Raw genomic sequence first — 24,027 nt, forward strand, 5'->3', positions numbered from 1 at the left:
AAGGGCTGATTATGCACAGGGAGACAGCTCAGAGGGCAGGAGTGCATGGAGGGATGTACACAGGGAAGAGGTAACTATGGGGAGGATGTGGGAGGGGAGCTGTTGCATTGTGGTAAACTGTGGTCAATGTCATGAGACAAAGTACATTTGAACTGCTGTATGGAAAGTAAATTTGCCCTGTAAACCTTCACCCAAATCAATGTAAAGTAAAATAAAATAATAAAAAATAAAATAGTGCTGGCAAAACTGGATATCCATGTGCCGAAAAATGAAACAAGATCTGTACCTCACACCACACACAAAAACAAACTCCAGATGGATCAAAGACTTAAATGTGAAACACAAAATTATAAAATTCATCAAAGATAAAATAGGGTCAAATCTGGGAGCCCTAATTTACGACGTAAATAGACTATCAATCCTAACCCAGAATGTGCAGGAAGTAGAAGAGAAGCTAGATGACTAGGAACTTTTAAAAATTAAATTCTTATGCACATTGAAAGACTTCATCAAAAGGGTAAAATTAGAAGCTACAGACTGGGAGAAAATATTTGCCTATGACATATCTGATAAAGGACTTATCTCCAAAATCTACAGAAAACTTCAACTCCTCAACACCAAAAAGACAAATAACCCAATTCACAAATGGGCAAAAGACTTGAACAGACTCTTCACCAAAGAAGATATACTAGGCAGCCAACAAACACATGAGAAATTATTTGCAATCATTAGAGAGATGCAAATCAAAACAACGATGAGATATCATCTCAACCCAGCAGTAATAGCAAAGTTCAACAGGTCAGAAAATAACAAATGCTGGCCAGGTTGCGGAAATATTGGAACTCTTGTGCACTGCTGGTGGGATTGTAAAATAGTACATTCATTGTGGCAAACAGTATGTGTTTACTTGAAAAACTGAAAATAGAAGTACCATTTGACCCAGCAATTCCATTACTAGGAATATATCCTAAAGAGATGAGAGATGGTGCACAAACAGACATATATACACCTATGTTCATTGCAGCACTATTCACTATAGCAAAGGTATGGAAACAACCTAAATGCCCATCAACATATGAGTGGATAACCAAATTATGGTACATGCACACAATGGAATACCATGCTACATTAAAGAACAATGAGGGATACGTGAATCATCTCACAACGTGGATGAACCTGGAGGATGTTATGCTGAGTGAAATAAGTCAATCACAGAAAGAGAAGTACTTTATGAGCCCATTACTGTAAAAAAAAAACAAAGAAGGGTTTGCTTGGGAAAGGGAACTTACTTTGTAGGTTACCAGGATGGGGAGGGAAGAGGAGGGATTGATTTTGGCTGGTTGGTGCCCACAGGCTGACGTGGATAAAGGGAGGGATGTATGGAAAAGGTTTGTGAGCACCATGAAAACATTGGGAAATGGGTGGACAGTGAATTGTGCACATAAGAAACAGATGACAGATGCTAATACCAATCAATGTGTCCACAATACTGCATTACCATAACGTCAAACACCAGGCTACAGATAAACACACAAACACCTTAGAGGTCAGATGGGGGTCAGTGAACAGGAGTATACTCTAGACCAAGGATAGATTCAGCCGAGGCTAGTCTGACACAGATACCAGTGATAGAAAATACCTGCAAAAAGACAGACACAGAGTAATCCTTCACAGACACCCAGACACTATGGGAGAGAGATCAACAGATTACTGTCTCAGGACCATAGTACTGGGGGACACCAGACTCAATTGGCACAACAAAATACATAAAAGCCTCCTTCCGCATCCTACATTGATGAGTAGCGACTAGGGTCTTAAAAGCTATCAAGCAGCCATCTAAGATGCAGCTAATGGTCTCCTGGCATCAGAAGCAAAGAAGAATGCAATACACACACACACACACACACACACAAGGGCATTTGGAAGCAGTAAACCATAGGACACGATGGCCCTCGAGACCAGAAGAACTACATGGTGCCTGGCTACCAATGCCAACCACTTAGGAAAAGATCAAATCTGGAGATCCTGGATAAAGTGGGAGGAAAAACATGGAACAAAATCCAAAAACTCAATAATGACCAGAATTATTGGTCTGATGAGACCTCCAGTATTATGGCTCTTGAATACATTCTGTGCCTGGGGTAGAACTCACCTCTAGAGGCTGTCTCTCAGCCCAATAGTTAACAAGATGTACATGCAGACCACTCAACCCAGGATGACACACCCACATAATCTATGGTAATACATCCCTTGGAGCAGAAGACCATGAGGCACCAGAGGACTAATATTCAAATTGAATAAATGCAGGAGAAATGGAATTGCATGAATATGACGGGCACAGGGGGAGGGTTACTGGGTAGGGAGGGGAGGAGACTGGGTTGGGGTTGGACATGGTGAATACAGAGTGAAACTAAATACACATGTAACGTTGAATGTAAAACAAGCTCCTAAAATAAATAAATAATAAATATACTACTTTTTCAAGTTAAAAAAAAAGAGAAAAGAAATAAAATCAACACTCTAACTCAACAACTCCAACAATTATAAAAAGACAAACAAAAGAAACCTACAGTATCTAGAAGTAAGGAAATTATAATAAAGATCAGAGCAGAAATAAATGAAACAGAAAAAAAAAGAGATAGTCAACAAAACAAGAAGCTGGTTCTTTGAAAAGATTAACAAAATTGACAAACCATTGGCAAATCTAACAAAAGAAAAGAAAGAGAAGAGGCAAATAACAAGAATAATAAATGAAAAGGGTGACATCACAATAGAACCAACTGAAATAAAAAAGAAAGATCCTAACAGAATATTATGAAGAATTGTACTTCAAAGATTCAAGAATCTAGAAGAGATGGACAAGTTTCTAGAAGCACAAGACCTACGTAAACTATTTCAGTCAGAGATAGAACACTTTAACAGAACCATAACAAAGGAAGAAATGGAATAGGTCATTAAAAAAACTTCCCACAAGAAAAAATCCTAGCCCTGATGGCTTCACTGGAGAATTCACCAAACATCCCAGGAAGAGCTGACACCTATACTTCTCAAGCTATTCCAGAACAGAGAAAAAGATGGAATACTTCCAAACTCATTTTATGAAGCAAGCATAACACTGATACCAAAACCAGGGAAAGATACCACTAAAAAGGAAAACTACAAACCAATATCCCTCATGATTATAGATGCAAAAATCTTCAACAAAATCCTAGCCAAAAGAATCCAACAACATATCAAAAAAATAATATATCCTAACCAAGTGGGATTCATACCTGATATGCAAGGATGATTGAACATCAGAAAAACAATAAACATAATCCACCACATAAACAAAACCAAAGAACCATATGATCATACCAATCGATACAGAAAAGGCATTTGATAAAATCCAACACCCTTTCCTGTTCAGAACTCTCATCAAAATAGGGATAGAAGGAAAATTCCTCAACATAACAAAGGGCATATATGCAAAGCCAATGGCCAACATTATTGTTAAAGGAGAAAGACTCAAATCATTCCCCTTATGAATGGGAACCAGACAAGGATGCCCTCTATCACCACTCCTATTTAACATTGTATTGGAAGTATTAGCCAAGGCAAAAAGGCAAAAAGAGAAATAAAAGGCTTCCAAATTGGCAAAGAGGAAGGAAACTATCTCTATTTGCAGATGACATGATCCTATACATAGAAAACCCAAGAGACTCAGCCAAAAAACTCCTGGAAAGGTTCAGCAAAGTGGCAGGATACAAGGTCAACATACAAAAATCAGTTGAATTCCTCTACATCAACAAAGAGTCCTCTGAAAAGGAAGTAAGGAAAACAATACCATTCATAATAGCTACAAAAAAGATAAAATATCTAGGAATAAATCTTACCAGGGACACAAAATACCTATACAAAAAAACTATAAAGCACTACGGTAAGAAACTACAAGTTGTTGCTGTTGTTATGTGCCGTCGAGTTGGACCCGACTCATAGCAACCCCTCCTTGGGTTTCTGAGGCAGTATCACTACAGAAGTAGATTGCCCCATCTTCCTTCTGAGGAGTGGCTGGTGGGTTTGAACAGCCAGCCTTCTGGTTAGCAGTCAAGTGCCTTAGGCACTATGCTACCAGAGCTAGAAACCACAAGAGATCTACATAAATCGAAGAACCTGCCTTGTTCATGGATAGGAAGAATGAAATTTGTGAAAATGTCAATACTACCCAAAGCAATCTACACATTTAATGCAATACTGATCCAGATACCAACAAAATTTTTTAAGGATATGGAAAAACCAATTACTAACTTCATACGGAAAGGAAAGAGAACTCGGATAAGCAGAGCACTTCTGAAGAAGAAGAACAAAATGGGAGGTCTCACACTCATGATCTCAAAATCTACTATACAGCTATAATACTCAAAACAGTGTGGTATTGGTACAATGATACAGAGATTAACCAATGGAATAGAATAAAAAAACCAGCAATAGACCCATCCATCTATGGACAGTTGATCTTTGGCAAAGGACCAAAACTCATTAAATGGGAAAGTATTCTGGTTACCTAGTGCCACTCCAACAGGAGTATACCACAAATGGGATGGCTTTAACAAACAGGAGTTTATTCTCTAACAATTTGGAGGCTTTAAGTCCAAGTTCAAAGTGCCAGGCTCTAGGGGCTGGGTGAAAGCCCCTCGACTTTGGGCTTCAGCTCTGCCTTTGCTCACAGCCCACTGGACCTACAGGCTTTTCTTCACTCAGGCAGCTACTGGCTGCTGAGGCTAACAAGCCCAAGGTCGAGAAATAAAATGGCACAGTCCCGATGTTAACAAACCACACAGCAGGCCATTAATTCAAGTCCGTTGTAAGTCCCAAAGTCAGTAGAGCATGGTAGGCTGTGGAACAACGACACAGCTACATGCAGGGTTCAAGCGTGCCATAAGCTAGAGACCATTCCCCAAGGTTTCTGCTAATATACAGGAAGCAGACCACATCCCTAAGGCAGCTACTCAGCTGCTCAGAATAGATTCTACCATGGAGTTGATTACCAGTCTCATCCTGGGGAATACTATATCCAGCTGCCCAGCACTCAACCAGGCCCAGCCAAGATAACACAAAAACTGAACTACCACAGAAGAGATAGCCTCGTTAACAAATGGTCCTGGCAAAATTGGATATCCACTTGCAGAAAAATGAAACAAGACCCATACCTCACCCTATACACAAAAACAAACTCAAATTGGATCAAAGACTTAAATGTAAAACCCAAAACTATAAACTTCATCAAAGATATAACGGGCAAATCTAGAGGCCCTAATTTATGGCATAAAGAGAATATTAACCATAACCCAAAATCCACAAGAGGTGGAAGAGAAGGTAGATGATTGAAAACTTTTAAAAATTAAATTCTTATGTGTATTGAAAGACTGCATCAAAAGGATAAAAAGAACCTATGGATTGGGAGAAAATATTTGCCTATGATATATCTGACAAAAGACTTATCTCTAAAATCTATAGAAAATTTCAACACTTCAACGTCAAAAATACAAACAATCCAATTCAAAAATGGGCAAAGGACATGAACAGACACTTCACTAAAGACGATATGCTGGCATCCAACACACATAAGGAATTGCTTGTGATCATTAGCCATTAGAGAGATGCAAATCAAAACAGCAAGGAGATATCATCTCACCCCAGCAATAACAGCAAAGTTCAACAGAACAGAAAATAACAAATGCTAGTAAGGTTATTGGTACCATAGTGCCTAAGGCACTTGACTGCTAACCAGAAGGCTGGCTGTTCAAACCCACCAGCCACTCCTTGGAAGGAAGATGGGGCAATCTACTTCCGTAGTGATACTGCCTCGGAAACCCAAGGAGGGGTCGCTATGAGTCAGGTCTGACTCGATGGCACATAACAACAACAACAACAACAGTGAGGTTGTGGAGAGATTGGCACTCTCATACACTGCTGGTGGGACTGTAAAATGTTACAACCATCGTGGAAAATAGTATAGTATTTCATCAAAAACCTGAAAACAGAAATACCATTTGAACCAGTAATTCCATTACTAGGAATGTATCCTAAAGAGATGAGAGACAGGACAGGAACAGACATATGCACACCTATGTTCATCACAGCACAATTCACTATAGCAAACAGATGGAAACAACCTAAATGCCCAACAGATGAATGGATAACCAAATTATGGTACATTCACACAATGGAATACTATGCTACATTAAAGAACAATAAGGAATAAGTGAATCATCTCACAATGTGGATGAACCTGAAGGACATTACACTGAGTGGAATAAGTCAATCACAGAAGGACAAATGTTGTATAAGCCCACTACTGTAAATGTCAAGGAAGGGTTTGCGTAGGGAAGGGAACTCACTTTGTAGGTTACCGGGGTGGGGAGGGAAGGGGAAGAAATAATTTTCGACTAGTTGAGGCCACATGCTGAGTTGGGTAAAGGGAGGGATGGTATAGAAAGAGGCTGTGACAGCATGATAACATTGGGGAAAGGAAGGACACCAAATTGTGCACATAAGATATAGATGACAGAGGCTAATATCAGTATATGTACAATACTGCATTACCATTAATACCAAACACCAGGCTACAGATAAACACATAGGCAACTGAGAAGATCAGATGGGGGTCAGAGAATCGGAATATACTCTAAACCAATGATAGATTCAGTTGAGGATAATCTTGCACAGATTCTAGTGATACAAGATATCCACAATCATTACAGAAGCAACAGAAGACTGACATAAAGCAAACCCTCATAGATATCCAGACAATGTGGGAGAGAAATCCAGTGGATCTTCCCACTCAGGACCATAGTATTGGGGGACACCAGACTCAACTGGCACAACAAAATACTTAAAAATCTTGTTCCACAACCTACTTTGGTGAGTAGTGACTGGGGTCTTAAAAGCTTTCGAGCAGCCATCTGAGATGCAGCTAATGCAGAAGTAAAAAAGAGTGAAGAAAAAAACCAAGAGCATTTGGAAACAATCAGCCCTAGGACTTGATGGACCTCAAGACCAACGCCAACCACTCAGAAAGGGACCAAAACTGGAGATCCTGGATAGAATGGGAGGAAAAACATGGAACAAAATCCAAAAACACAATAATGACCAGAATTACTGGTGGATGTAGTTGGGTGGGGCCCCCAAGACTATGGTCCTGGGATATACTTCAGGCCTGGTATAAAACTTACTCCCAAGGGCTGGCTCTCAGCCCAATAGTAAATAAGACTTACATGCAGAACACTCAACCCAGGATAATGCATCCACCTACTCTACAGAGATACAGACCTTGGAACAATTGGCCATGGGGCACCAGGGGCAACACTCATATGGAGGAAAAGCTGGACAGATAAGAGTGCATAACTAAGAAGGGCACAGGGAGGGGGGTAGAGGAGGAGAGCGGGTTAGGGTTGGGGATTGTAATTGAAGAGTGAAACCAAATGTACACAAAATGTTGAATGTAAAATGGAGAAAGGCTGTATAGGCAGCACCTAAATTTGCACCTAAATCACAATAAAAAATAATAATAATAAAAAATACTTGCCAATATGAATAGAAATTCCCTCCTAGCATTTTGTGTGCAGAAATGCAAGTATTAGCATAAAAGCAAAAACACATTAAAAAAAAAAAAAAAAAAAAACTCTCTTTCCAGAAAATTTCCTTAAAAGTACTACCTACACCCACCATCTCCCTTGCATTGCCCTACTCCACCCCAATGCTCTAAGTGAGCACTGTCCAGGCCTGTTCTTACTCAACCTCCAGTAGACAGTTGACTACTCACGACTTACTGGCACACTCTCCCTGCCTTGGCTTTCATGTCAGCACACTCAGCTTTTCTTCTACCCCACTGCTACTTATTCTCCAGCAAAGAAAACACACACATACATAAAAGTAGATAATAGAGAGCCATAGATAAATAAGGTAGTTCTTCTAAGTCCAGGTTATATCACACCAAGGCTGAAAATCTTAACTCCACAGTCACTTCTAAAGTCATCTTATTTGTCTCACCTGCTGAAACAGGAGCTCCTCTGCTTTGAGCCTCTCCATCATCTCCTGTTCCAAAAGAGCTAATTCTCTCTCATGTTCCAACTCAGCCATTTCCTTTTCTCTCTAGCATTGTTTAAAAGCAATTATCACATGATTAATTAGGGGAAAAAATTATAAAAACAATCTTGAGAGCATTTAAATCACCAATAGGGAAAGAGTCAAACACATTATAGTCTATTTATTTGAAAAATATAAATTACACATAGAGTTTGATCACAAGTATGTACAAAATCTATAGAGAAATGTGTAGAAAAAGACTAGATGAAAACACATAAAAATATAAATAAATGTCTTCTGGTATTGTTTTCTTTTTTCATCAGTACAAGAAATTTCCAATTAAGGAACAGTAAGGGTAAAATCCAGCTGACCAACCATATAATATATTGTTGAATATATTATACCCCATCACCAGTCATGGGCACCTACCATCAGTGGTGTTCCAAGAAAGGTGGCCCCAGGAAACTTCTAACAGTTTCCAAAAAGCTTCTACCATAGTCACTACCACTAAAATAATTTCAAAACTCTAATGAGTGCTCAAGTCAGAAAGAGAGAAAAGGGATGAAAGTTTTTATAGAATGAATATATTATTTTGGAAAAAAGTAGTAATACTAAACTTTAAAAAAAGCAGACAACTTGGATCGATTATTTTATTTTTCTCATTTTCTAAAGGAGACCCACACTTACCACTTGTTCCATAGTTACATTTTCCTTGTACTTGTAAATCCACAATGCCAAATATTCTATTGGATCCACTGGACGAATTCTTGCAACTTCTGCAAGACCCTGAGTTAGACAAGTCCCAAGGTGTTTTTGAAGATAGAGGGACTCCATTCTAACTCCTAAATAGAAATGCCTAAAAAATAAATGGTTTGCATTAGTACAAGAAATTTCCAATTAAGGCACAGTAAGAGTAAAGTCCAGCTGGCCAACAATATATTATACCCCATCACCAGTCATTGGCACCTACCATCAGTGTTCCAAGAAAGGTGGCCCCAGGAAACTTCTAACAGTTTCCAAAAAGCTTCTACCACAGTCACTACAACTAAAATAATTTCAAAACCCTAATGAACCCTCAAGTCAGAGAGAGACAAAAGGGATGAAAGGGATGCTGATTGTTATTGAAATTATTATTTATTGCAAGAACACCAGATGGTAAACAATGCACTGTCTCACATAATCCTCACAACCTAAAAAATGGGTATCATTACACTCATCATACAGATGATGAAAACCAGAACAAAGAGCTTAAGTAAACAGTCCAGAATTGAAAAGCTGGCATATAGTGTCAGTGAGAATTGTATCTGCAAGGTGTGGAATCACCCTGCAATTTGGTCTTTTTTCTGGGTTCTTGAGAGCCAGACCACACTTGAGGCTAATGAGTGAAGTCTAATCAGACCAAGAGGGATGACCTAAGGACCTAAGGGTCTGACGTTAACTAAGCCTCCTCAGGAGGCCTAATACAATCTATCATGGCCACAAGGGTAATCTGATGAGAGTCCTGAACCAGAAGGCTCAGATGACCTTCCTGGCTAGTAACTATGCATGACAGACTATAACACATCCCACTTTGGGACATGAAAGCATCAGTGATCCTCCTCTCAGATCTCACTTCATGTGTCTCTTCATTTATATCCTTTTTAGTTGTAATAAATCTATAGTTATAATTATAGCATACTCTCCCTAAGATTCTTTGAGTCATTCCAGCAAATTAACAAACTCACAGGGGCAGTAAGAACCAGCAGGGTTTGACATCTGCCTATTTGAAGGATACTGTCTAACTTGTAAGCTCTGATGTGGCCCCAGGTGGCTAGGTATCAGAGAAAGGCTGTATAGGCAGCTTGTCTGAAGGATGGTGTCCATCTAACTTGTGAGCTCTGATATAGTTCTGTGTGGATGAGGCTGAAAAGAGAGTATGTCACTTGGCTGGCTGGCAATGAGGATTGGGAAATGAGAAAGTGAGGACTGGATCTATTTCCACACTTTGGGGATTGTATTGAATCTTACCACATAGTTAGCAGCAAAAGTGGGATTTCCCTTGCTTAGTGTAGTAGTACTCAACTCTTGATTCCAGAGCCTTCAATCTGAATGTGCTTTTTCTTGTCCCAAGCAATAAGAGCCATTTTTTAAAAGAATTCTGTGAATCTCCAAGGTCTACGAACAAAAATCCAGTCTTCAAAGAACGGCTTACTAGACTCCAAACAACCTGGTCTCAGTTCTCATTTCAAACTCCTCTAGACTTCTCTGATGCCCCAACATTCTCTGAATATCCTGTCACTCTGCTAGTCATGCCCTGCACTTTTCCCTCTCCATGACTCTGCACATGATGATCCCTCACTCTCTCACAGCTTGAAAAGCATCTCACCTGCAAGACCTAGATCATCTCTCAGCAAAGTAGTCCCTCCTTCCCTAGGCAATACACACTTGTCCCACCACCTGAGAATTACCTGTGTGCACACGTGTTTGTCCCCCTAACCAAAGAGAAACCCCTTTAGCTTTTCAAGGAGTATGTTTTAATCATGGGCTGATTGCTGGCTCCCTATGGTGGCAAGTGAATGTGTGTTTCCAATTTCCCTGTAAAGTTCACTCTCCCAATAATGTTCTATTCGGTTATGAAGATGAACAGAAATAATATTCAACCCAACTTAAAAAAAAAAAAGTATCAGTCACTATACCTTGTGCTTTAAAAGAATTGTTGTTGTTGTTGTTGTTATTTGCTGTCGAGTTGGACCCACCTCATAGCGACCTCTCCTTGGGTTTCTACGGAAGTAGATTGCCACATCTTCCATCTGAGGAGTTGTTGGGTTTCAACGGCCAGCCTTCTGGTTAGCAGTCAAGTGCCTTAGGCACTATACTACCAGAGCTCCTTTTAAAAGAATAGACTACCTTAAAATTACCTTTAATCTTTTATGGAATCCAGACTCCTCCAAGAAGCGTATGTTCATTATTCAACAAATATATGCTGAGTTCCTATCAATAATTTGCATTCAGCTATTAATTGAAAGGTTGGCAGTTTAAATCACCCAGTGGCACTGCAGTAAGAAAGGCCTGGCAATCTGCTTCCATGAATATTAAAACCCAAACCAGTCACTACCATCGAGTAGACTCTGACTCACAACAACCCTATAAGACAGAGTAAAATTGTCCATAGGTTTTCAAGGCTGTAAATCTTGACAAAAGCAGAATGCCTCATCTTTCTCCCATGAAACAGCTGGTGGGTTCAAACTGCTGACCTTCTGGTTAGCAGCTGAATGCTTTAACCACTGTGCCATCAGAGCTCCTTTCCATGAGATTACAGCCAAGAAAATCCTATGTAGCAGTTCTGCTCCATAAGACATAGGGTAACCATGAGTTCTAATCAACTTGACAGCAATGGCTTTCATTTTTTGGTCTGCATTCAACAAATATATATTGAGGTACCTTGACAGATATTGGGAATACATAACACACAGTCTCTGCCTTCATGGAGCTTACAGATGTGTAGGGAAGACAAACATTAACCAAGTAGTCACATCAATAAATGTAAAAGTGAAATTAAAATGAGTACTATGCAGATCAGATAATAGGAGGATTTGATCCACTCAGGAAAGTCAAGGAAAGCTGCCCTGGTGAGTGACATTCAAACTAAGATATGAAAGAACAGTAAAAGTAAAAGCAAAGAAAAGGCATCAATGGAGGAATGACCATGCAATCACAGGAGACAGAATGCCAATGTGTCTAAGTCCTGTTTCTAGACAAATATACCTGGTATTTTATATAAAATTATTGATATCCCGAGGTCCATTCATAGAGCCTGAATACTGCTCTTCTCTCTTGCAATGCTAGTGGGAATGCAAAATGGTATAGGGGAATGTGGCAGAATCTAGAACAATTACATATGCATTTTTCCTGTGACCTAGTAATCTTACTTGGAAATCCCAGCTCAAAGAGTGTTGTTGTTGCTATTAGGCTCTGTTGAGTTGGTTCTAATTCATAATGACCCTATGTAGAATACAATAAAACACCTACTGGTCCTGTGCCATCCTCACAATACTTCTTATATTTGAGCCCATTCTTGCAGCCACAGTGTCAATCCATCTTGTTGAGGGTCTTCTTGTATTTTTCTAACCCTCTACTGCACCAAGAATGATGTTCTTCTCCAGGGACTAATCCCTCCTGATAACATGTCCAAAGCATATAAGATGAAGTCTCACCATCCTCACTTCTAAAGAGCATAAATGGCTGTAGTTTTCCAAGACATATTTGTCCATCCTTCTGGAAGTCTACAATGTATTCAATATTCTTCACCAACACCATTATTCAAATGCATCAATTCTTTTTCAGTCTTCCTTATTCACTGTCCAGCTTTCATATGCATATGAGGCAATTGAAAATACCATAGCTAGGGTCAGATGCACCTTAGTCATCAAAATGACATTTTTGCTTTTTAACACTTTAAAGAGATTTTGCAGAAGATTTGCCCAATGCAATACATTGTTTGATTTCTTGGCTGCTGCTTCCATGGGAGTTGATTGTGGATCCAAGTAAAATGAAATCCTTGACAAATCCAGTCTTCTCTCTCTTTATCATGATGTTGCTCATTGGTTGAGCTGTGATGATTTTTTTTTTTTCTTTTGGTTAAGGTGTAATCCATACTGAAAGCTGAATGAAGACTTTGATCTTCAACACTAAGTGCTTCGAGTCCTTTTTGCTTTCAGCAAGCAAAGTTGTGTCAACTGCCTACTTCAAGTCAGTAATGAATCTTCCTCCAATCCTGATGTCACATTCTCCTTTATATAATCCAGCTTCTTGGATTTTTTGCTTAGCACACAGATGTAAAAAGTATGGTTAAAGACTATAACCCCGAAACCCTGATGCATACCTTTCTTGATTTTAAACCATGCAGTAATCCCCAATCTGTTTGAACTACTACCTCTTGGTATATTTACAGGTTCTCCATGAGAAAATTAAGTGTTCTGGAATTCTCATTCTTCAAAATAACATAATTTGTTGTGATCCATACAGCCAATGCATTTGCATATTCAATAAAAAACAGGTAAACATCTTTCTGATATTTTCTGCTTTTAGGCAAGATCCTTTGAGATCAGCAGTGATATGCCACATTCATGTCTTCTGAATCAGTCTTGAATTTCTGGAAGTTCCCTATGTACATGTGTGTTCAGTTATCTAGTGCCACTCTGACAGAAATATACCACAAATGGGATGGTTTGAAGAAACAGGAGTTAATTGTCTTACAGTTTGGAGGCATTAAGTCCGAGTTCAAAGTGCCAGGCTCTAGGGGCTGGGTGAAAGCCCCTCAACCTTGGACTTCAGGTCTGCCTCTTGCTCCCAGTCCACTGAAGTTAGAGGAATCTCCTTCACTCAGACAGCTACTGGCTATGGAGGCTAAAAAGCCCAAGGTCGACAAAATGGCAGTCCTGATGTTACCAAACAACATGGCAGGTCATATTGATTCAAGTCCATTGAAAGTCCCAAGAGCAGCGTAGCATGTCAGGCTGCTGAACAATGACACGACTACATACAGGGTTCAAGCATGCCATAAGCTAGAGACTGTTCCCCAAGGTTTCTCCTTATATACAGGAAGCAGACCACATCCGTAAGGCAGCTACTCAGCTGCTCACAGTAGACTCCACCCTGGAGTTGATTACCAATCTCACCATGGGAAAGAACTACATTCAGCTGCCCAGCCACTCAACCAGGCCCAGCTGAGATGACACACAAACTTAACGACCACAACCTGTAATCATTTTTTAATTATTTTCAGCAAAATTGTACCTGCATGTTATGTTACTGATATTGTTCAATTATTTCCACATTCTGTTGGATCACTTTTCTTTGGAATGAGCACAAATATGGATCTCTTTTAGTCAGTTGGCCAGATGGCTGTCTTCCAAATTTTGTAGCATAAATGAATGAGCTCTTCCAGTGTTGTCTCCACTTGTTAAAACATCTCAATTAGTATTCCATCACCAATGCTATCCACGCAGGTTGGACTTCTTCTTTCAGTAGCAGTGGTTCTTGATCATATGCTACCTCTTTAAATGGTTAAACATCAACCAAGTCATTTTGGTTCAATGATTCTGTGTATTGCTTCCATCTTCTTTTGAGGTTTCCTGTGTCATTCATTATTTTGCCCATAGAATCCTTCAGTATTGCACTCCAAGGATGAATTTTTTTCTGAAGTTCTTTCAACTTGAGAAATGCCCAGTGTGCTCTCCCCTCTTGGTTTCCCAATTCTAGGTCTTTGTACATTTCATTGTATTTTACTTTGTCTTCTTGAGCCACCCTTTGAAATATTCTGTACAGTTCATTCACTTTATCATTTCTTCCATTCACCTTAGCTACTGTACATTCAAGAGCAAGTTTCAGAGACTCTTTTGACATCCATCTTAGTCTTTTCTTTCTCTTTTTTCTTTTTAATGACCATTTGCTTTTTTCATGTATGATGTACCTGATGTCATCCCACAACTTGCCTGGTCTACAGTCATCAGTGTTCAGTGCATCTAATCTATTCATGAGATGATCTTCAAATTCAGGTACCTCAAGGTTGTACTTTGCTTCCCATGGACTTGTTTTAATTTTCTTCAGCTTCAAGCTGAATTTGCATATGAGCAGCTGATGGTCTGTTCCACAGTTGGCCTGTGGTCTTGTTCTGAGTGATGATACTTTGCTTCTCCAGCATCTTTCCACAGATGTAGTTGACTTGATTCCTGTGTATTCCATGTGGATAGTCCATGTGCATAGTTGCCATTTATGTTGTTGAAAAAAAGGAATTTCCAATAAATAGGTCCTTGGTCTTACAAAATTTTATCATGTAATCTCTGACATCATTTCTATGCCAATTACTGATTCTGCTTTGTTTCCAACTTTCCAAATCCCATCAATAGTAATTTGAAATACCAGTCACTTAGTTTCTAACATCAAAACATGCAAGCCACCACAGTTTGACAAACTGATAGATGAACGGTGGTGCTCAAAGATACACCTGTAAAAATATGAAATGACATATGCACAAGGTTATTGTGCATTACTCTTTAGCATATCCAAAGACTGGAAAACAATCCAATCATTTATCAACAGGAAATTTCCGACACACAGCAACACCAAAAATTACTATGCATATGTAAAGAAGAATGAGGAAGAGCTTTGAAATACAGAGGAATCTCCAGGCCATATTGTTGTTGTTGTTGTTAGGTGCCACTGAGTCAGCTCCCACTCATAGCAACTCTGTGTACAACAGGACAAAACACTGTCTGGTCCTGTGCTAGCCTCACAATCCTTACTATGCTTGAACCTATAATAGTAGCCACTGTGACAATCCATCACATTGAGCGCCTTCCCCTTTTTCGCTGACACTCCACTTTACCAAGCATGATATCCTTCTCCAGGGAATGATGCCTTCTGACAATATGACCAAAGGAGGTAAGATGAAGTTGGGCCATTCTCTCTTCTAAGGAGCATTCTGGTTGCACTTCTTCCAGGACAGATTTATTATTTCTTCTGGCACTCCTTAATATTTTCAGCATTCTCTGTCAACACCACAATTCAAAGGCATCAACTCTTCTTCAGTCTTTCTTACTCATTGTCCATCTTTCAAACGCATATGAAGTGACTGAAAATATCATGGCTTGGTTTAGGCACACCTTAGCCTTCAAAGGGACATTTTTGCTTCTTAACACTTTAAAGAGGTCTTTTACAGCAGATTTTCCCAGTGCTATATGACATCTGATTTCTTGACTACTGTTTCCATGGGTGTTGATCGTGGATCCAAGTAAAATGAAATCCGTGACAACTTCAATCTTTTTTCCATTTATCATGATGTTGCTTATCAGTCCAGTTGTGAGGATTTTCCTTTTATTTTTACTTGTAATCCATAATGAAGTCTATAGTCTTCCTCAAGCAAGGTGTGTCATCTCCACATCACAGGTTATTAATGGTTCTTCTTCCAATCCTGATACCATGTTCTTCTTCATATAGTGCAGCTTCTCAGATTATGTGCTCAGATACACACTGAATAAGTATGGTGAAAGGATACAACCCTGACATACACCCTTCCTTATTTTAAACCATGTGTTATCTCTATGTTCTGTTTGAATGACAGCCTCTTGGTCTATGTATATGTTCCTCATAAGCACAATTAAGTGCTCTGGAATTCCCATTCTTCTCAACATTTTCCAAAATGTTTTATGATCCACACAGTCGAATATTTTTGCATAGTCAATAAAATACAGGTAGACATCTTTCTGGTATCATTTGTTTTCAGCTAAGATCTATCTGACATCAGCAATAATTGCCCTCATTCCATATCTTATTCTGAATCCAGCCTGCATTTCTGGAAGTTCCCTGTCAATATACTGCTGCAATCACTTTTGAATTATCTTCAGCAAGATTTTACTTGCGTACGATATTAATGCTATGGTTCAATAATTTCCACATCCTGTTGGATCACCTTTCTTTGGAATGGGCACAAATATGGATCTCTTTTTCAGCTGACCAGGTAGTTGTCTTCCACATTTCTTGGCATAAACAAGTAAGCACCTCTAGCATTTGTTCAAACATCTCAATGGGTATTCCACCAATTCCTAGAGCCTCATTTTTCACCAATTCCTTTAGTGCAGCTTATACTTCTTCCTTCATATCATTGGTTCTTGATCATATGCTACCTCCTGAAATAGTTGAACATCGACCAATTCTTTTTGATATAGTGACTCTGCACATTCCTTCCATCTTTTCATAATTCATCTACCATTCAATATTTTGCCCATAAAAAACAAACTCACTGCCATCGAGACAGTTTTGACTCATAGTGACTCCTCCTTGGGTTTCCAATGCAGTATCCCTATGGAAGTAGATTGCTCAACCTTCCTTCTGAGGAGTGGCTGGTGGGTTTGAATTGCCATCTTCTGGTTAGCAGTCGAATCCTTCAATATTGCAACTTGAGGCTTGAATTTTCTCTTCAGTTCTTTCAGCTTGGGAAATGCTGAGCATGTTCTTCCCTTTTGGTTTTCTAACTCTAGATCTTTGCACATTTCATTATAATACATAACTTTGTCTTCTCAAGCTGCCCTTTGAAAAGTTCTGTTCAGTTCCTTTATTTCAGCATTTCTTCCTCTCACTTTAGCTACTCTACATTCAAGAGGACGTTTCTTTTGACATCCTTTTTGGTCTTTTCTTCTTTCCTATCTTTTTAATGACCTTTTACTTTCTTCATGTGTGATGCTTTTGATGTCATCCCACAACTCATTTGGTCTTCATTGATGTACAATCATTGGTGTACAATGCGCCAAATCTATTCTTCAGATGGCCTCTAAATTCAGGTGGGATATAATCAAGGTCATATTTTTGCTCTTGTGGACTTATTTTAATTTTCTTTAGCTTCAACTTGAACTTGCATTTGATCAATTGATATCCTGTTCCACAGTCAGCTCCTGGCCTTGTTTTTGACTGATAATATTGAGCTTCTTCATCACCTCTTTCCACAAATGTCATGGATCTGATTTCTGTGTATTTGTCTGGTGAGGACCACATGTACAGATGTCATTTATGTTGTCAAAAACAGGTATTTGCAGTGAATAAATTGCTGGTCTTGCAAAATTTTATTATGTGATATCCAGTGTCATTTCTATCACCAAAGCCATATTTTTCAAATATTGATGATTCTTCTTTGCTTCCAACTCTTGCACTCCAATCATCAGTAATTATTAATACATCTTGATTATATGTTTGGCCAATTTCAGACTGCAGAAGTTGGTAAAAATCTTCAATTTCTTCATCTTTGGCATTAGCCGTTGATGCATAAATTTGAATACTAGTAATATCAACTGGTCTTCCTTGTAGGCATAGGGATATTATCCTATCATTGACAGCACTGTACTGCAAAATAAATCTTGAGATGTTCTTTTTGACAATGAATGCAAGGCTATTTCTCTTCAATTTGTTATTTCCAGTGTTCTGATTACCTAGTGTCGCTCTGATGGGAATGTACCACAAATGGGATGGCCTTAACAAATAGGAATTTATGCTTACAATTTGGAGGCTTTAAATCCCAGTTCAAAGTGCCATACTCTAGGGGCTGGGTCAAAGCCCATCAACCTTGAGCTTCAGCTTTGCCTCCTGCTCCTTGCCCACTGAACCTAGAGGCTTTTCTTCACTCATACAGCTGCTGAGGCTGACAAGGCCAAGGTTGACAACTAAAAAGGCACAGTCCCTATGTTACCAAACCACATGGCAGGCCATTCATTCAAGTCCATTGAAAGTCCCATGGTTGGCAGAGCATGGCAGGCTGCTGAACAATGACACAGCTACGTGCAAGGTTCAAGTGTGCCATAATCTACAGACTGTTCCCTAAAACTTCTCCTTACAAACTTTGAAGCAGACCATATCCCTAAGGCAGCTACTTAGCTGCTCACAGTAGATTCCACCATGGAGTTGATTACCAGTCTCATCATGGAGAATACTACATCCAGCTGTCCAGCCACTCAACTAGGCCCAGCCAAGTTGACACAAAAACTTAACCACCACATCCAGCATAACAGATAATATGATTGTCTGATTCAAAACAGCCAATACCAGTCTATTTTAGCTCATTAATGCCTAGGATATTGATCTTTATGCATCCCATTTCATTTTTGGCAACTTCCAATCTTCTTACATTCATATTTCATGTATTGCACATTCCTATTATTAATGAATGTTTGCAGCTATTTCTTCCATGTCAAGTCATGCCTCATCAGCAAATGAAGGTCTCAAAATCTTTATTCCATCCACATCATTAAGGTTGAGTTTACTTTAGGGAGACAGCTCTTCCCCAGTTGTATTTGAGTGCCTTCCAACCTGAGTGGCTCATCTTCAGGTCTATGTCAGACAATATTTCAAGGCTATTCATAAAGTTTTTAGTAATCTATCAGACAGTGTTTCACTACTACTTATAAGGTTTTTAGTGGCCATTTTTTTTTTCAGAAATGGATGCCCCTGTCCTTCTTCCTAGCCTGTTTTCCTCTGGAAGCTCTGCTGAAAGCTGTCCACCATGGGTGACCTGGCTGATATTTGAAATACAGTGGCATAGCCTCTAGCCTCACAGCAACATGCAAGTCACCAAAGTATGACAAACTGACAGGCAAGTGATGGCAGGACATATTAGGGAATTAATAAAGCAAGAAGTAGAAAGTATATATGATTGGCCCTCTGTATCTGAAGTTCTGCATCCACAGACACAACCAACTATAGTTTGAGGAGTGGGAGTAAAGCAATTAAGTGGTCAAAACAATCCCTCAGAAGGGTAAGAGGAAATGTAAAGTGCTATTTACATAGCATATACATTGTATTAGCTATTATAAGTTGTGGCGATTATGTTTTCATGTCAACTTGGCTAGGCCTGACTGAGTGGTGCATGATGAGACTGGTAATCAACGCCATGGTGGAATCTACTGTGAGCAGCTGTGTAGCTGTCTTTGGGTATGTGGTCTGCTTCCCGTGTATAAGCAGCAACTTTGGGAATGGTCTCTAGCTTTTAGCATGCTTGGACCCTGCATGTAGCCATGTCATTGTTCAGCAGAAGCCTGCCAATCTCTGCTGACCTTGGGACTTACAATGGTCTTGAGTTAATGGCTTGCCAGTGTGGTTTGGTAACACTGGGACTATGCCTTTTTACTTGTCAACCTTGGGTTTGGCAGCCTCAGCAGCCAGCAGCTGTCTGAGTAAAGAAAAGCCTCTAGCTTCAGTAGGCTGGTAGCTGGAGGCAGAGCTGAACCCCAAGGCTGAGGGGCTTTCACCAGCCCCTAGAGCCTGGCACTTTGAACTGGGACTTAAACCCTCCAAATTTTAAGAATAAACTCCTGCTTGTTAAGGCCACCCCATTTGTGGTATATTTCTTGACAGAGTGGCACTAGTTAATGAGAACGTAAGTAATCTAGAGATGACTTAAAGTATTTGAGAGTGGCGATAAGATCCAACATGCCAGACTAGACAGATACACCACACCACCCAGACTCACTACAACAAAGACTTGATAGACCAAGTGAAATGGATGTGGATAACAATTCTGGAGCCCAGAGCTTTAAAGGATAGTATAAAGAAGTAGATAAAATACTGATGAGGAAAAGAGACTAAATGAAAACAGTGAACAAGGAGGTGTAAACATCCACCTGGCACAGTGTGGTCATTGTCAGTCACTGCAAGCAGTGTTCTGATTGGAGCAGGAACCAGATAATTGACTCCACTTGCCCAGGATGGCACCAGCACCCACATAGGTGACTGAATGACAAGAGAGATGTGACTTCCCCCTTACCTTGCACAACCTCCCAGTAACTAGAGGTGTGGCCCATCCCCACCCACCTGGGGGCCAAATGCTCCACACTGCCAGTGCTGTGTCACTTCTTTTTCTTTGTCTTTATTCTTAATTTTTTACTCTTCCTCCCTCTTTTCCTTTTCCTTTTGTCTCTTCTGCTTCCCTTGCCTTTTTTTTTTTTTTTTTTTATCCTTCAGGGAAGATTCCTCTCCCCCTCATTGCCTATGTGGTTAGCAGTGCCTGCACACACCCTGTCCCAGGCAGAATTATTTGCTCCAGTGGAAAAAGTACCACATTCCCTCACAGCAGTGTTTAGTGGCTGGCACTTTCACCAGTACTGTGTAGGACTGTTTGTTGTTGGTATTGTTCTTTTCTTCCTCTTCCCTTTTTTCTTTCTTCTAATTTTCTTTCTTCTTAGGTCTTTAAGTCTCTGCCATTCACTCCTTGTTTTTCCTTCCTTCTCTCTTTCCCCATCTCTGTCTCTCCCCATCTTTCCCCAGTAGTCAGGAGCTAGTGATGCTACCCAGCCAATACCCACCTGCCCTAAAGCTTCATGTACTAAGTAAGTGCCACCACTCACTCCAGCACCACTGGACCAATGACAGATGATGACCAACATCTACCTAGCCTGTCATCAGCTACTGTGCACAATCATCAATGAGAAATTCATGTCTACACCCTTCTGATATCAAATCCACCTGAAGACAGAAGGTGAGGACCCTAGTACCGCCAACCAGAGTAACATGCCTGCTCTGTTGTCTAGCTATATTAAAACAAAACAAAACAAAAAATCAGGCTGAACAAATCAACATACAATCCACAGATTAATACAACATTACAATGTTTTGGAGGCAACAGATAACTCCAAATCATATGAAAAGAAAGGAAGAGAAACAGGAAAATATGACTTAAACAAGTGACAAAAATACAAGACCAGAAATTCTCCCGGAGGAAGAAATGCTGTTGGAACAACCAGATAAGGAATTCAAAAGAATTATATTTAGGTACTTTCAACAGATTGAGAGGAAGTTTGAGGAGATCACAGGCAAAACTATAGAAAAATTTAAAAAAATACAAGAACAAATTGATAAAATTAATGGAAAATTAGAAACCATACAAGAATAGCAAATAGAAATCCAGATAATTAATAACAAAATTCCAGAAATAGGTAATTAACAGGAAGGACAGAAGAATAGAGTTGAATAAATGAAAGAAAGAACTAGTGAGACTGAAGACAAATCTACCAATAGTAATCTGTTAGAATAATCAGGGGGAAAAAAATGGAAAAAGCCTAAGAATTACATGGGTCAACATAAAGAGGAATAACTTATATGAGATAGGAATTCCAGAACAGGAAGAGACAAAAAAAAAGCACCCAGAAAATTATTGATGATTTGTTGGAAGAAAACTTCTCTAATATAATGAAAAACAAGAAGATATGCACTCAAGAAGCTCATACTCTTAATACCATCAACACCATAATGACCTCAAACAGGACAGATTTCAAAAGATAATCACCAAGACAAATCATAAGCAAATTTTCCAAAACAAAGGCAGAGAAAGAATCCTGAAAGCAGTTTGGTAAAACAAAATGTTACCTACAAAGGAGAACCAGTAACACTAAGTTCTGATTTCTTGGCCAAATTAGGTGAAGACAATGGGATGATATATATAAAACCCTGAAACAAACAAACAAAAAAATGCCAACCAAGAATTATATATCCAGCAAAATTGTCCCTCAAATATGATGGCAAAATTAGGACATTCCCAGATAAAGAGAAATTAAAGGAATTAATGGAAACCAGAGCAACCTTACAAGAGATGCTAAACAAAGACCTTCAGACAGACAATCAACAATAGCAGACAACAACCAGAGAATAAGACACACAACAACCACTCTTTCAAAACAACTCAGATATAGAAGTATCAAAAATAAAACAAATCTGCAAGACTAAAAATAGGAAACCACAGAAGTCATTTGTAAATGATGATAACTGCAGAACAAAAAGAGTGAATAAATAATGTATTTGCAGGAATTTCAAATGGAAAGAAATCAAGATGATATTAAGATAGAATAGGCTGTTTTAAACTTGGGGAGATAATAATAAATCACAGAGTAACCTCATAGAAAATTAATAAACCTTCTCACCAAAGAAAAAAGAAGAAAATCATAAAGTCTCAGTGAACATTAAAGCAAAAGCAAGGAAGGAAATGATAAGAAAATCCATAAGCAATATTAACTCAACACAGATAAAAGTATGGAACAAAGAAATCATCAATGTCACACACACACACACACACACACACACAACCAGCAAAATGACAGCAGTAAATTCATACCTATTGAATATTACAATTAATATAAATGGATTAAATTCATCACTCAAGAGAGAGATTATTAGAATGTAAAAGAAAACATGACTGACCCATCAATATACTGTCTACAAGAACAAATACTAGGCACAGACACACACACACACATAAATAAGCTAAAAATGAAAGGATGGAAAAACATATCAAGCAAAGGCAACCAAGAAAAAGCAGGAAAGACAATATTAATTTCTGATAAAACAGACTTCAAGGCAAGCAGTAAAAACAAGGAAGGACATTATATAACGATTAAGGGTCAATCTGACAAGAGGACATAATCATAAGGAATATCTATGCACAAAATGAAAAAGCCCCAAAATACATAAATCAAACTAACAGAATTGAAAAAGAGAATTTGACAGCTCCACAATCATAGTAAGAGTCTTAAATACACAACTTTTGATGATATACAGAACAACTAGAAAGAAACAGAACAAAGATACAAATGATCTAAATAGCACAATCAACCAACTATAGCTCATAGATGTGTACAGAACACTCCACAATACAAAATCTTTTCCAGTGTATGTGGGACATTCTCCAGAATATGGCATATGTTAGGTCACAGCGTCAGTCTCAATAAATTTGAAACACAGAAATACTACAAAGCACCTTCTCAAGATCAAGGGAAAATATAAAATACACAGAAACTGAATAATGTGGCTTCAAAACTACTAGGTAATAAATGAAATTAAAACATCCCTTAAATCAAACAAGAATGAACATACAACACACCAAAATCTTTGGGCCACAACAAACACAGTGCTCAGTGGACAGTTTACTGCAATAAACACATGCATCAGAAAAGAAGAACCAAAATCAACATTTTAACTTAACTATAGCTCTTAGCCACCTTTGGACCTGGAACTGAACTCACTCCACTTTGAGCCATACAACACACAGATCTATGAGGTGAACAATAACACCAGGGAGGTTAAAAACCAAAACAAACAAACAAACAATAAAATTCTCACTGCCATTCAGTTGATTTGACTCACAGTGACCCCTCCTTGTGTTTCCAAGGCAGTATCTCCATGGAAATAGATTGCCCGATCTTCCTTTTGAGGAGTGGCTGGTAGGTTTGAACCACCAGCCTTCTGGTTAGCAGTAAAATGCTTTAGGCACTAAGCCACTCCTTAAAACAATCAATCATAACAAATCAAAATGTCAGCACTGCCCAGGGATAAAGCTGAAAAGGTATTTATGTTAAGAAAGAAGGACAAAGGGAAATATTAACCACACAGAAGAAATGGAAGGAGTGTTGTTACAATGTAGGGATTGCAATCAATGTCATGAAAGAAAGA

General features: G+C 39.0%; 1 protein-coding gene across 1 annotated transcript in view; it reads right to left on the minus strand.

Moving 5' to 3' along the window:
- The window catches only part of DYDC1 (DPY30 domain containing 1), a 68,546-nt gene extending 59,645 nt beyond the window's left edge, over positions 1-8,901 (minus strand). The window contains exons 1-2 of the mRNA XM_007946478.1: positions 8,755-8,901; positions 8,032-8,133 (exon numbers count right to left, since the gene is read on the minus strand). Coding sequence (XP_007944669.1) covers positions 8,032-8,133; positions 8,755-8,901 — 249 coding nt within the window. The remainder of the gene's footprint in view (positions 1-8,031; positions 8,134-8,754) is intronic.
- Positions 8,902-24,027: the final 15,126 nt, after the last annotated feature.

The sequence above is a fragment of the Orycteropus afer genome, unplaced genomic scaffold (assembly GCF_000298275.1).
Source record: "Orycteropus afer afer isolate SDZICR_OR568_19922 unplaced genomic scaffold, OryAfe1.0 scaffold00163, whole genome shotgun sequence".
Classification (NCBI taxonomy): Eukaryota; Metazoa; Chordata; class Mammalia; order Tubulidentata; family Orycteropodidae; genus Orycteropus; species Orycteropus afer.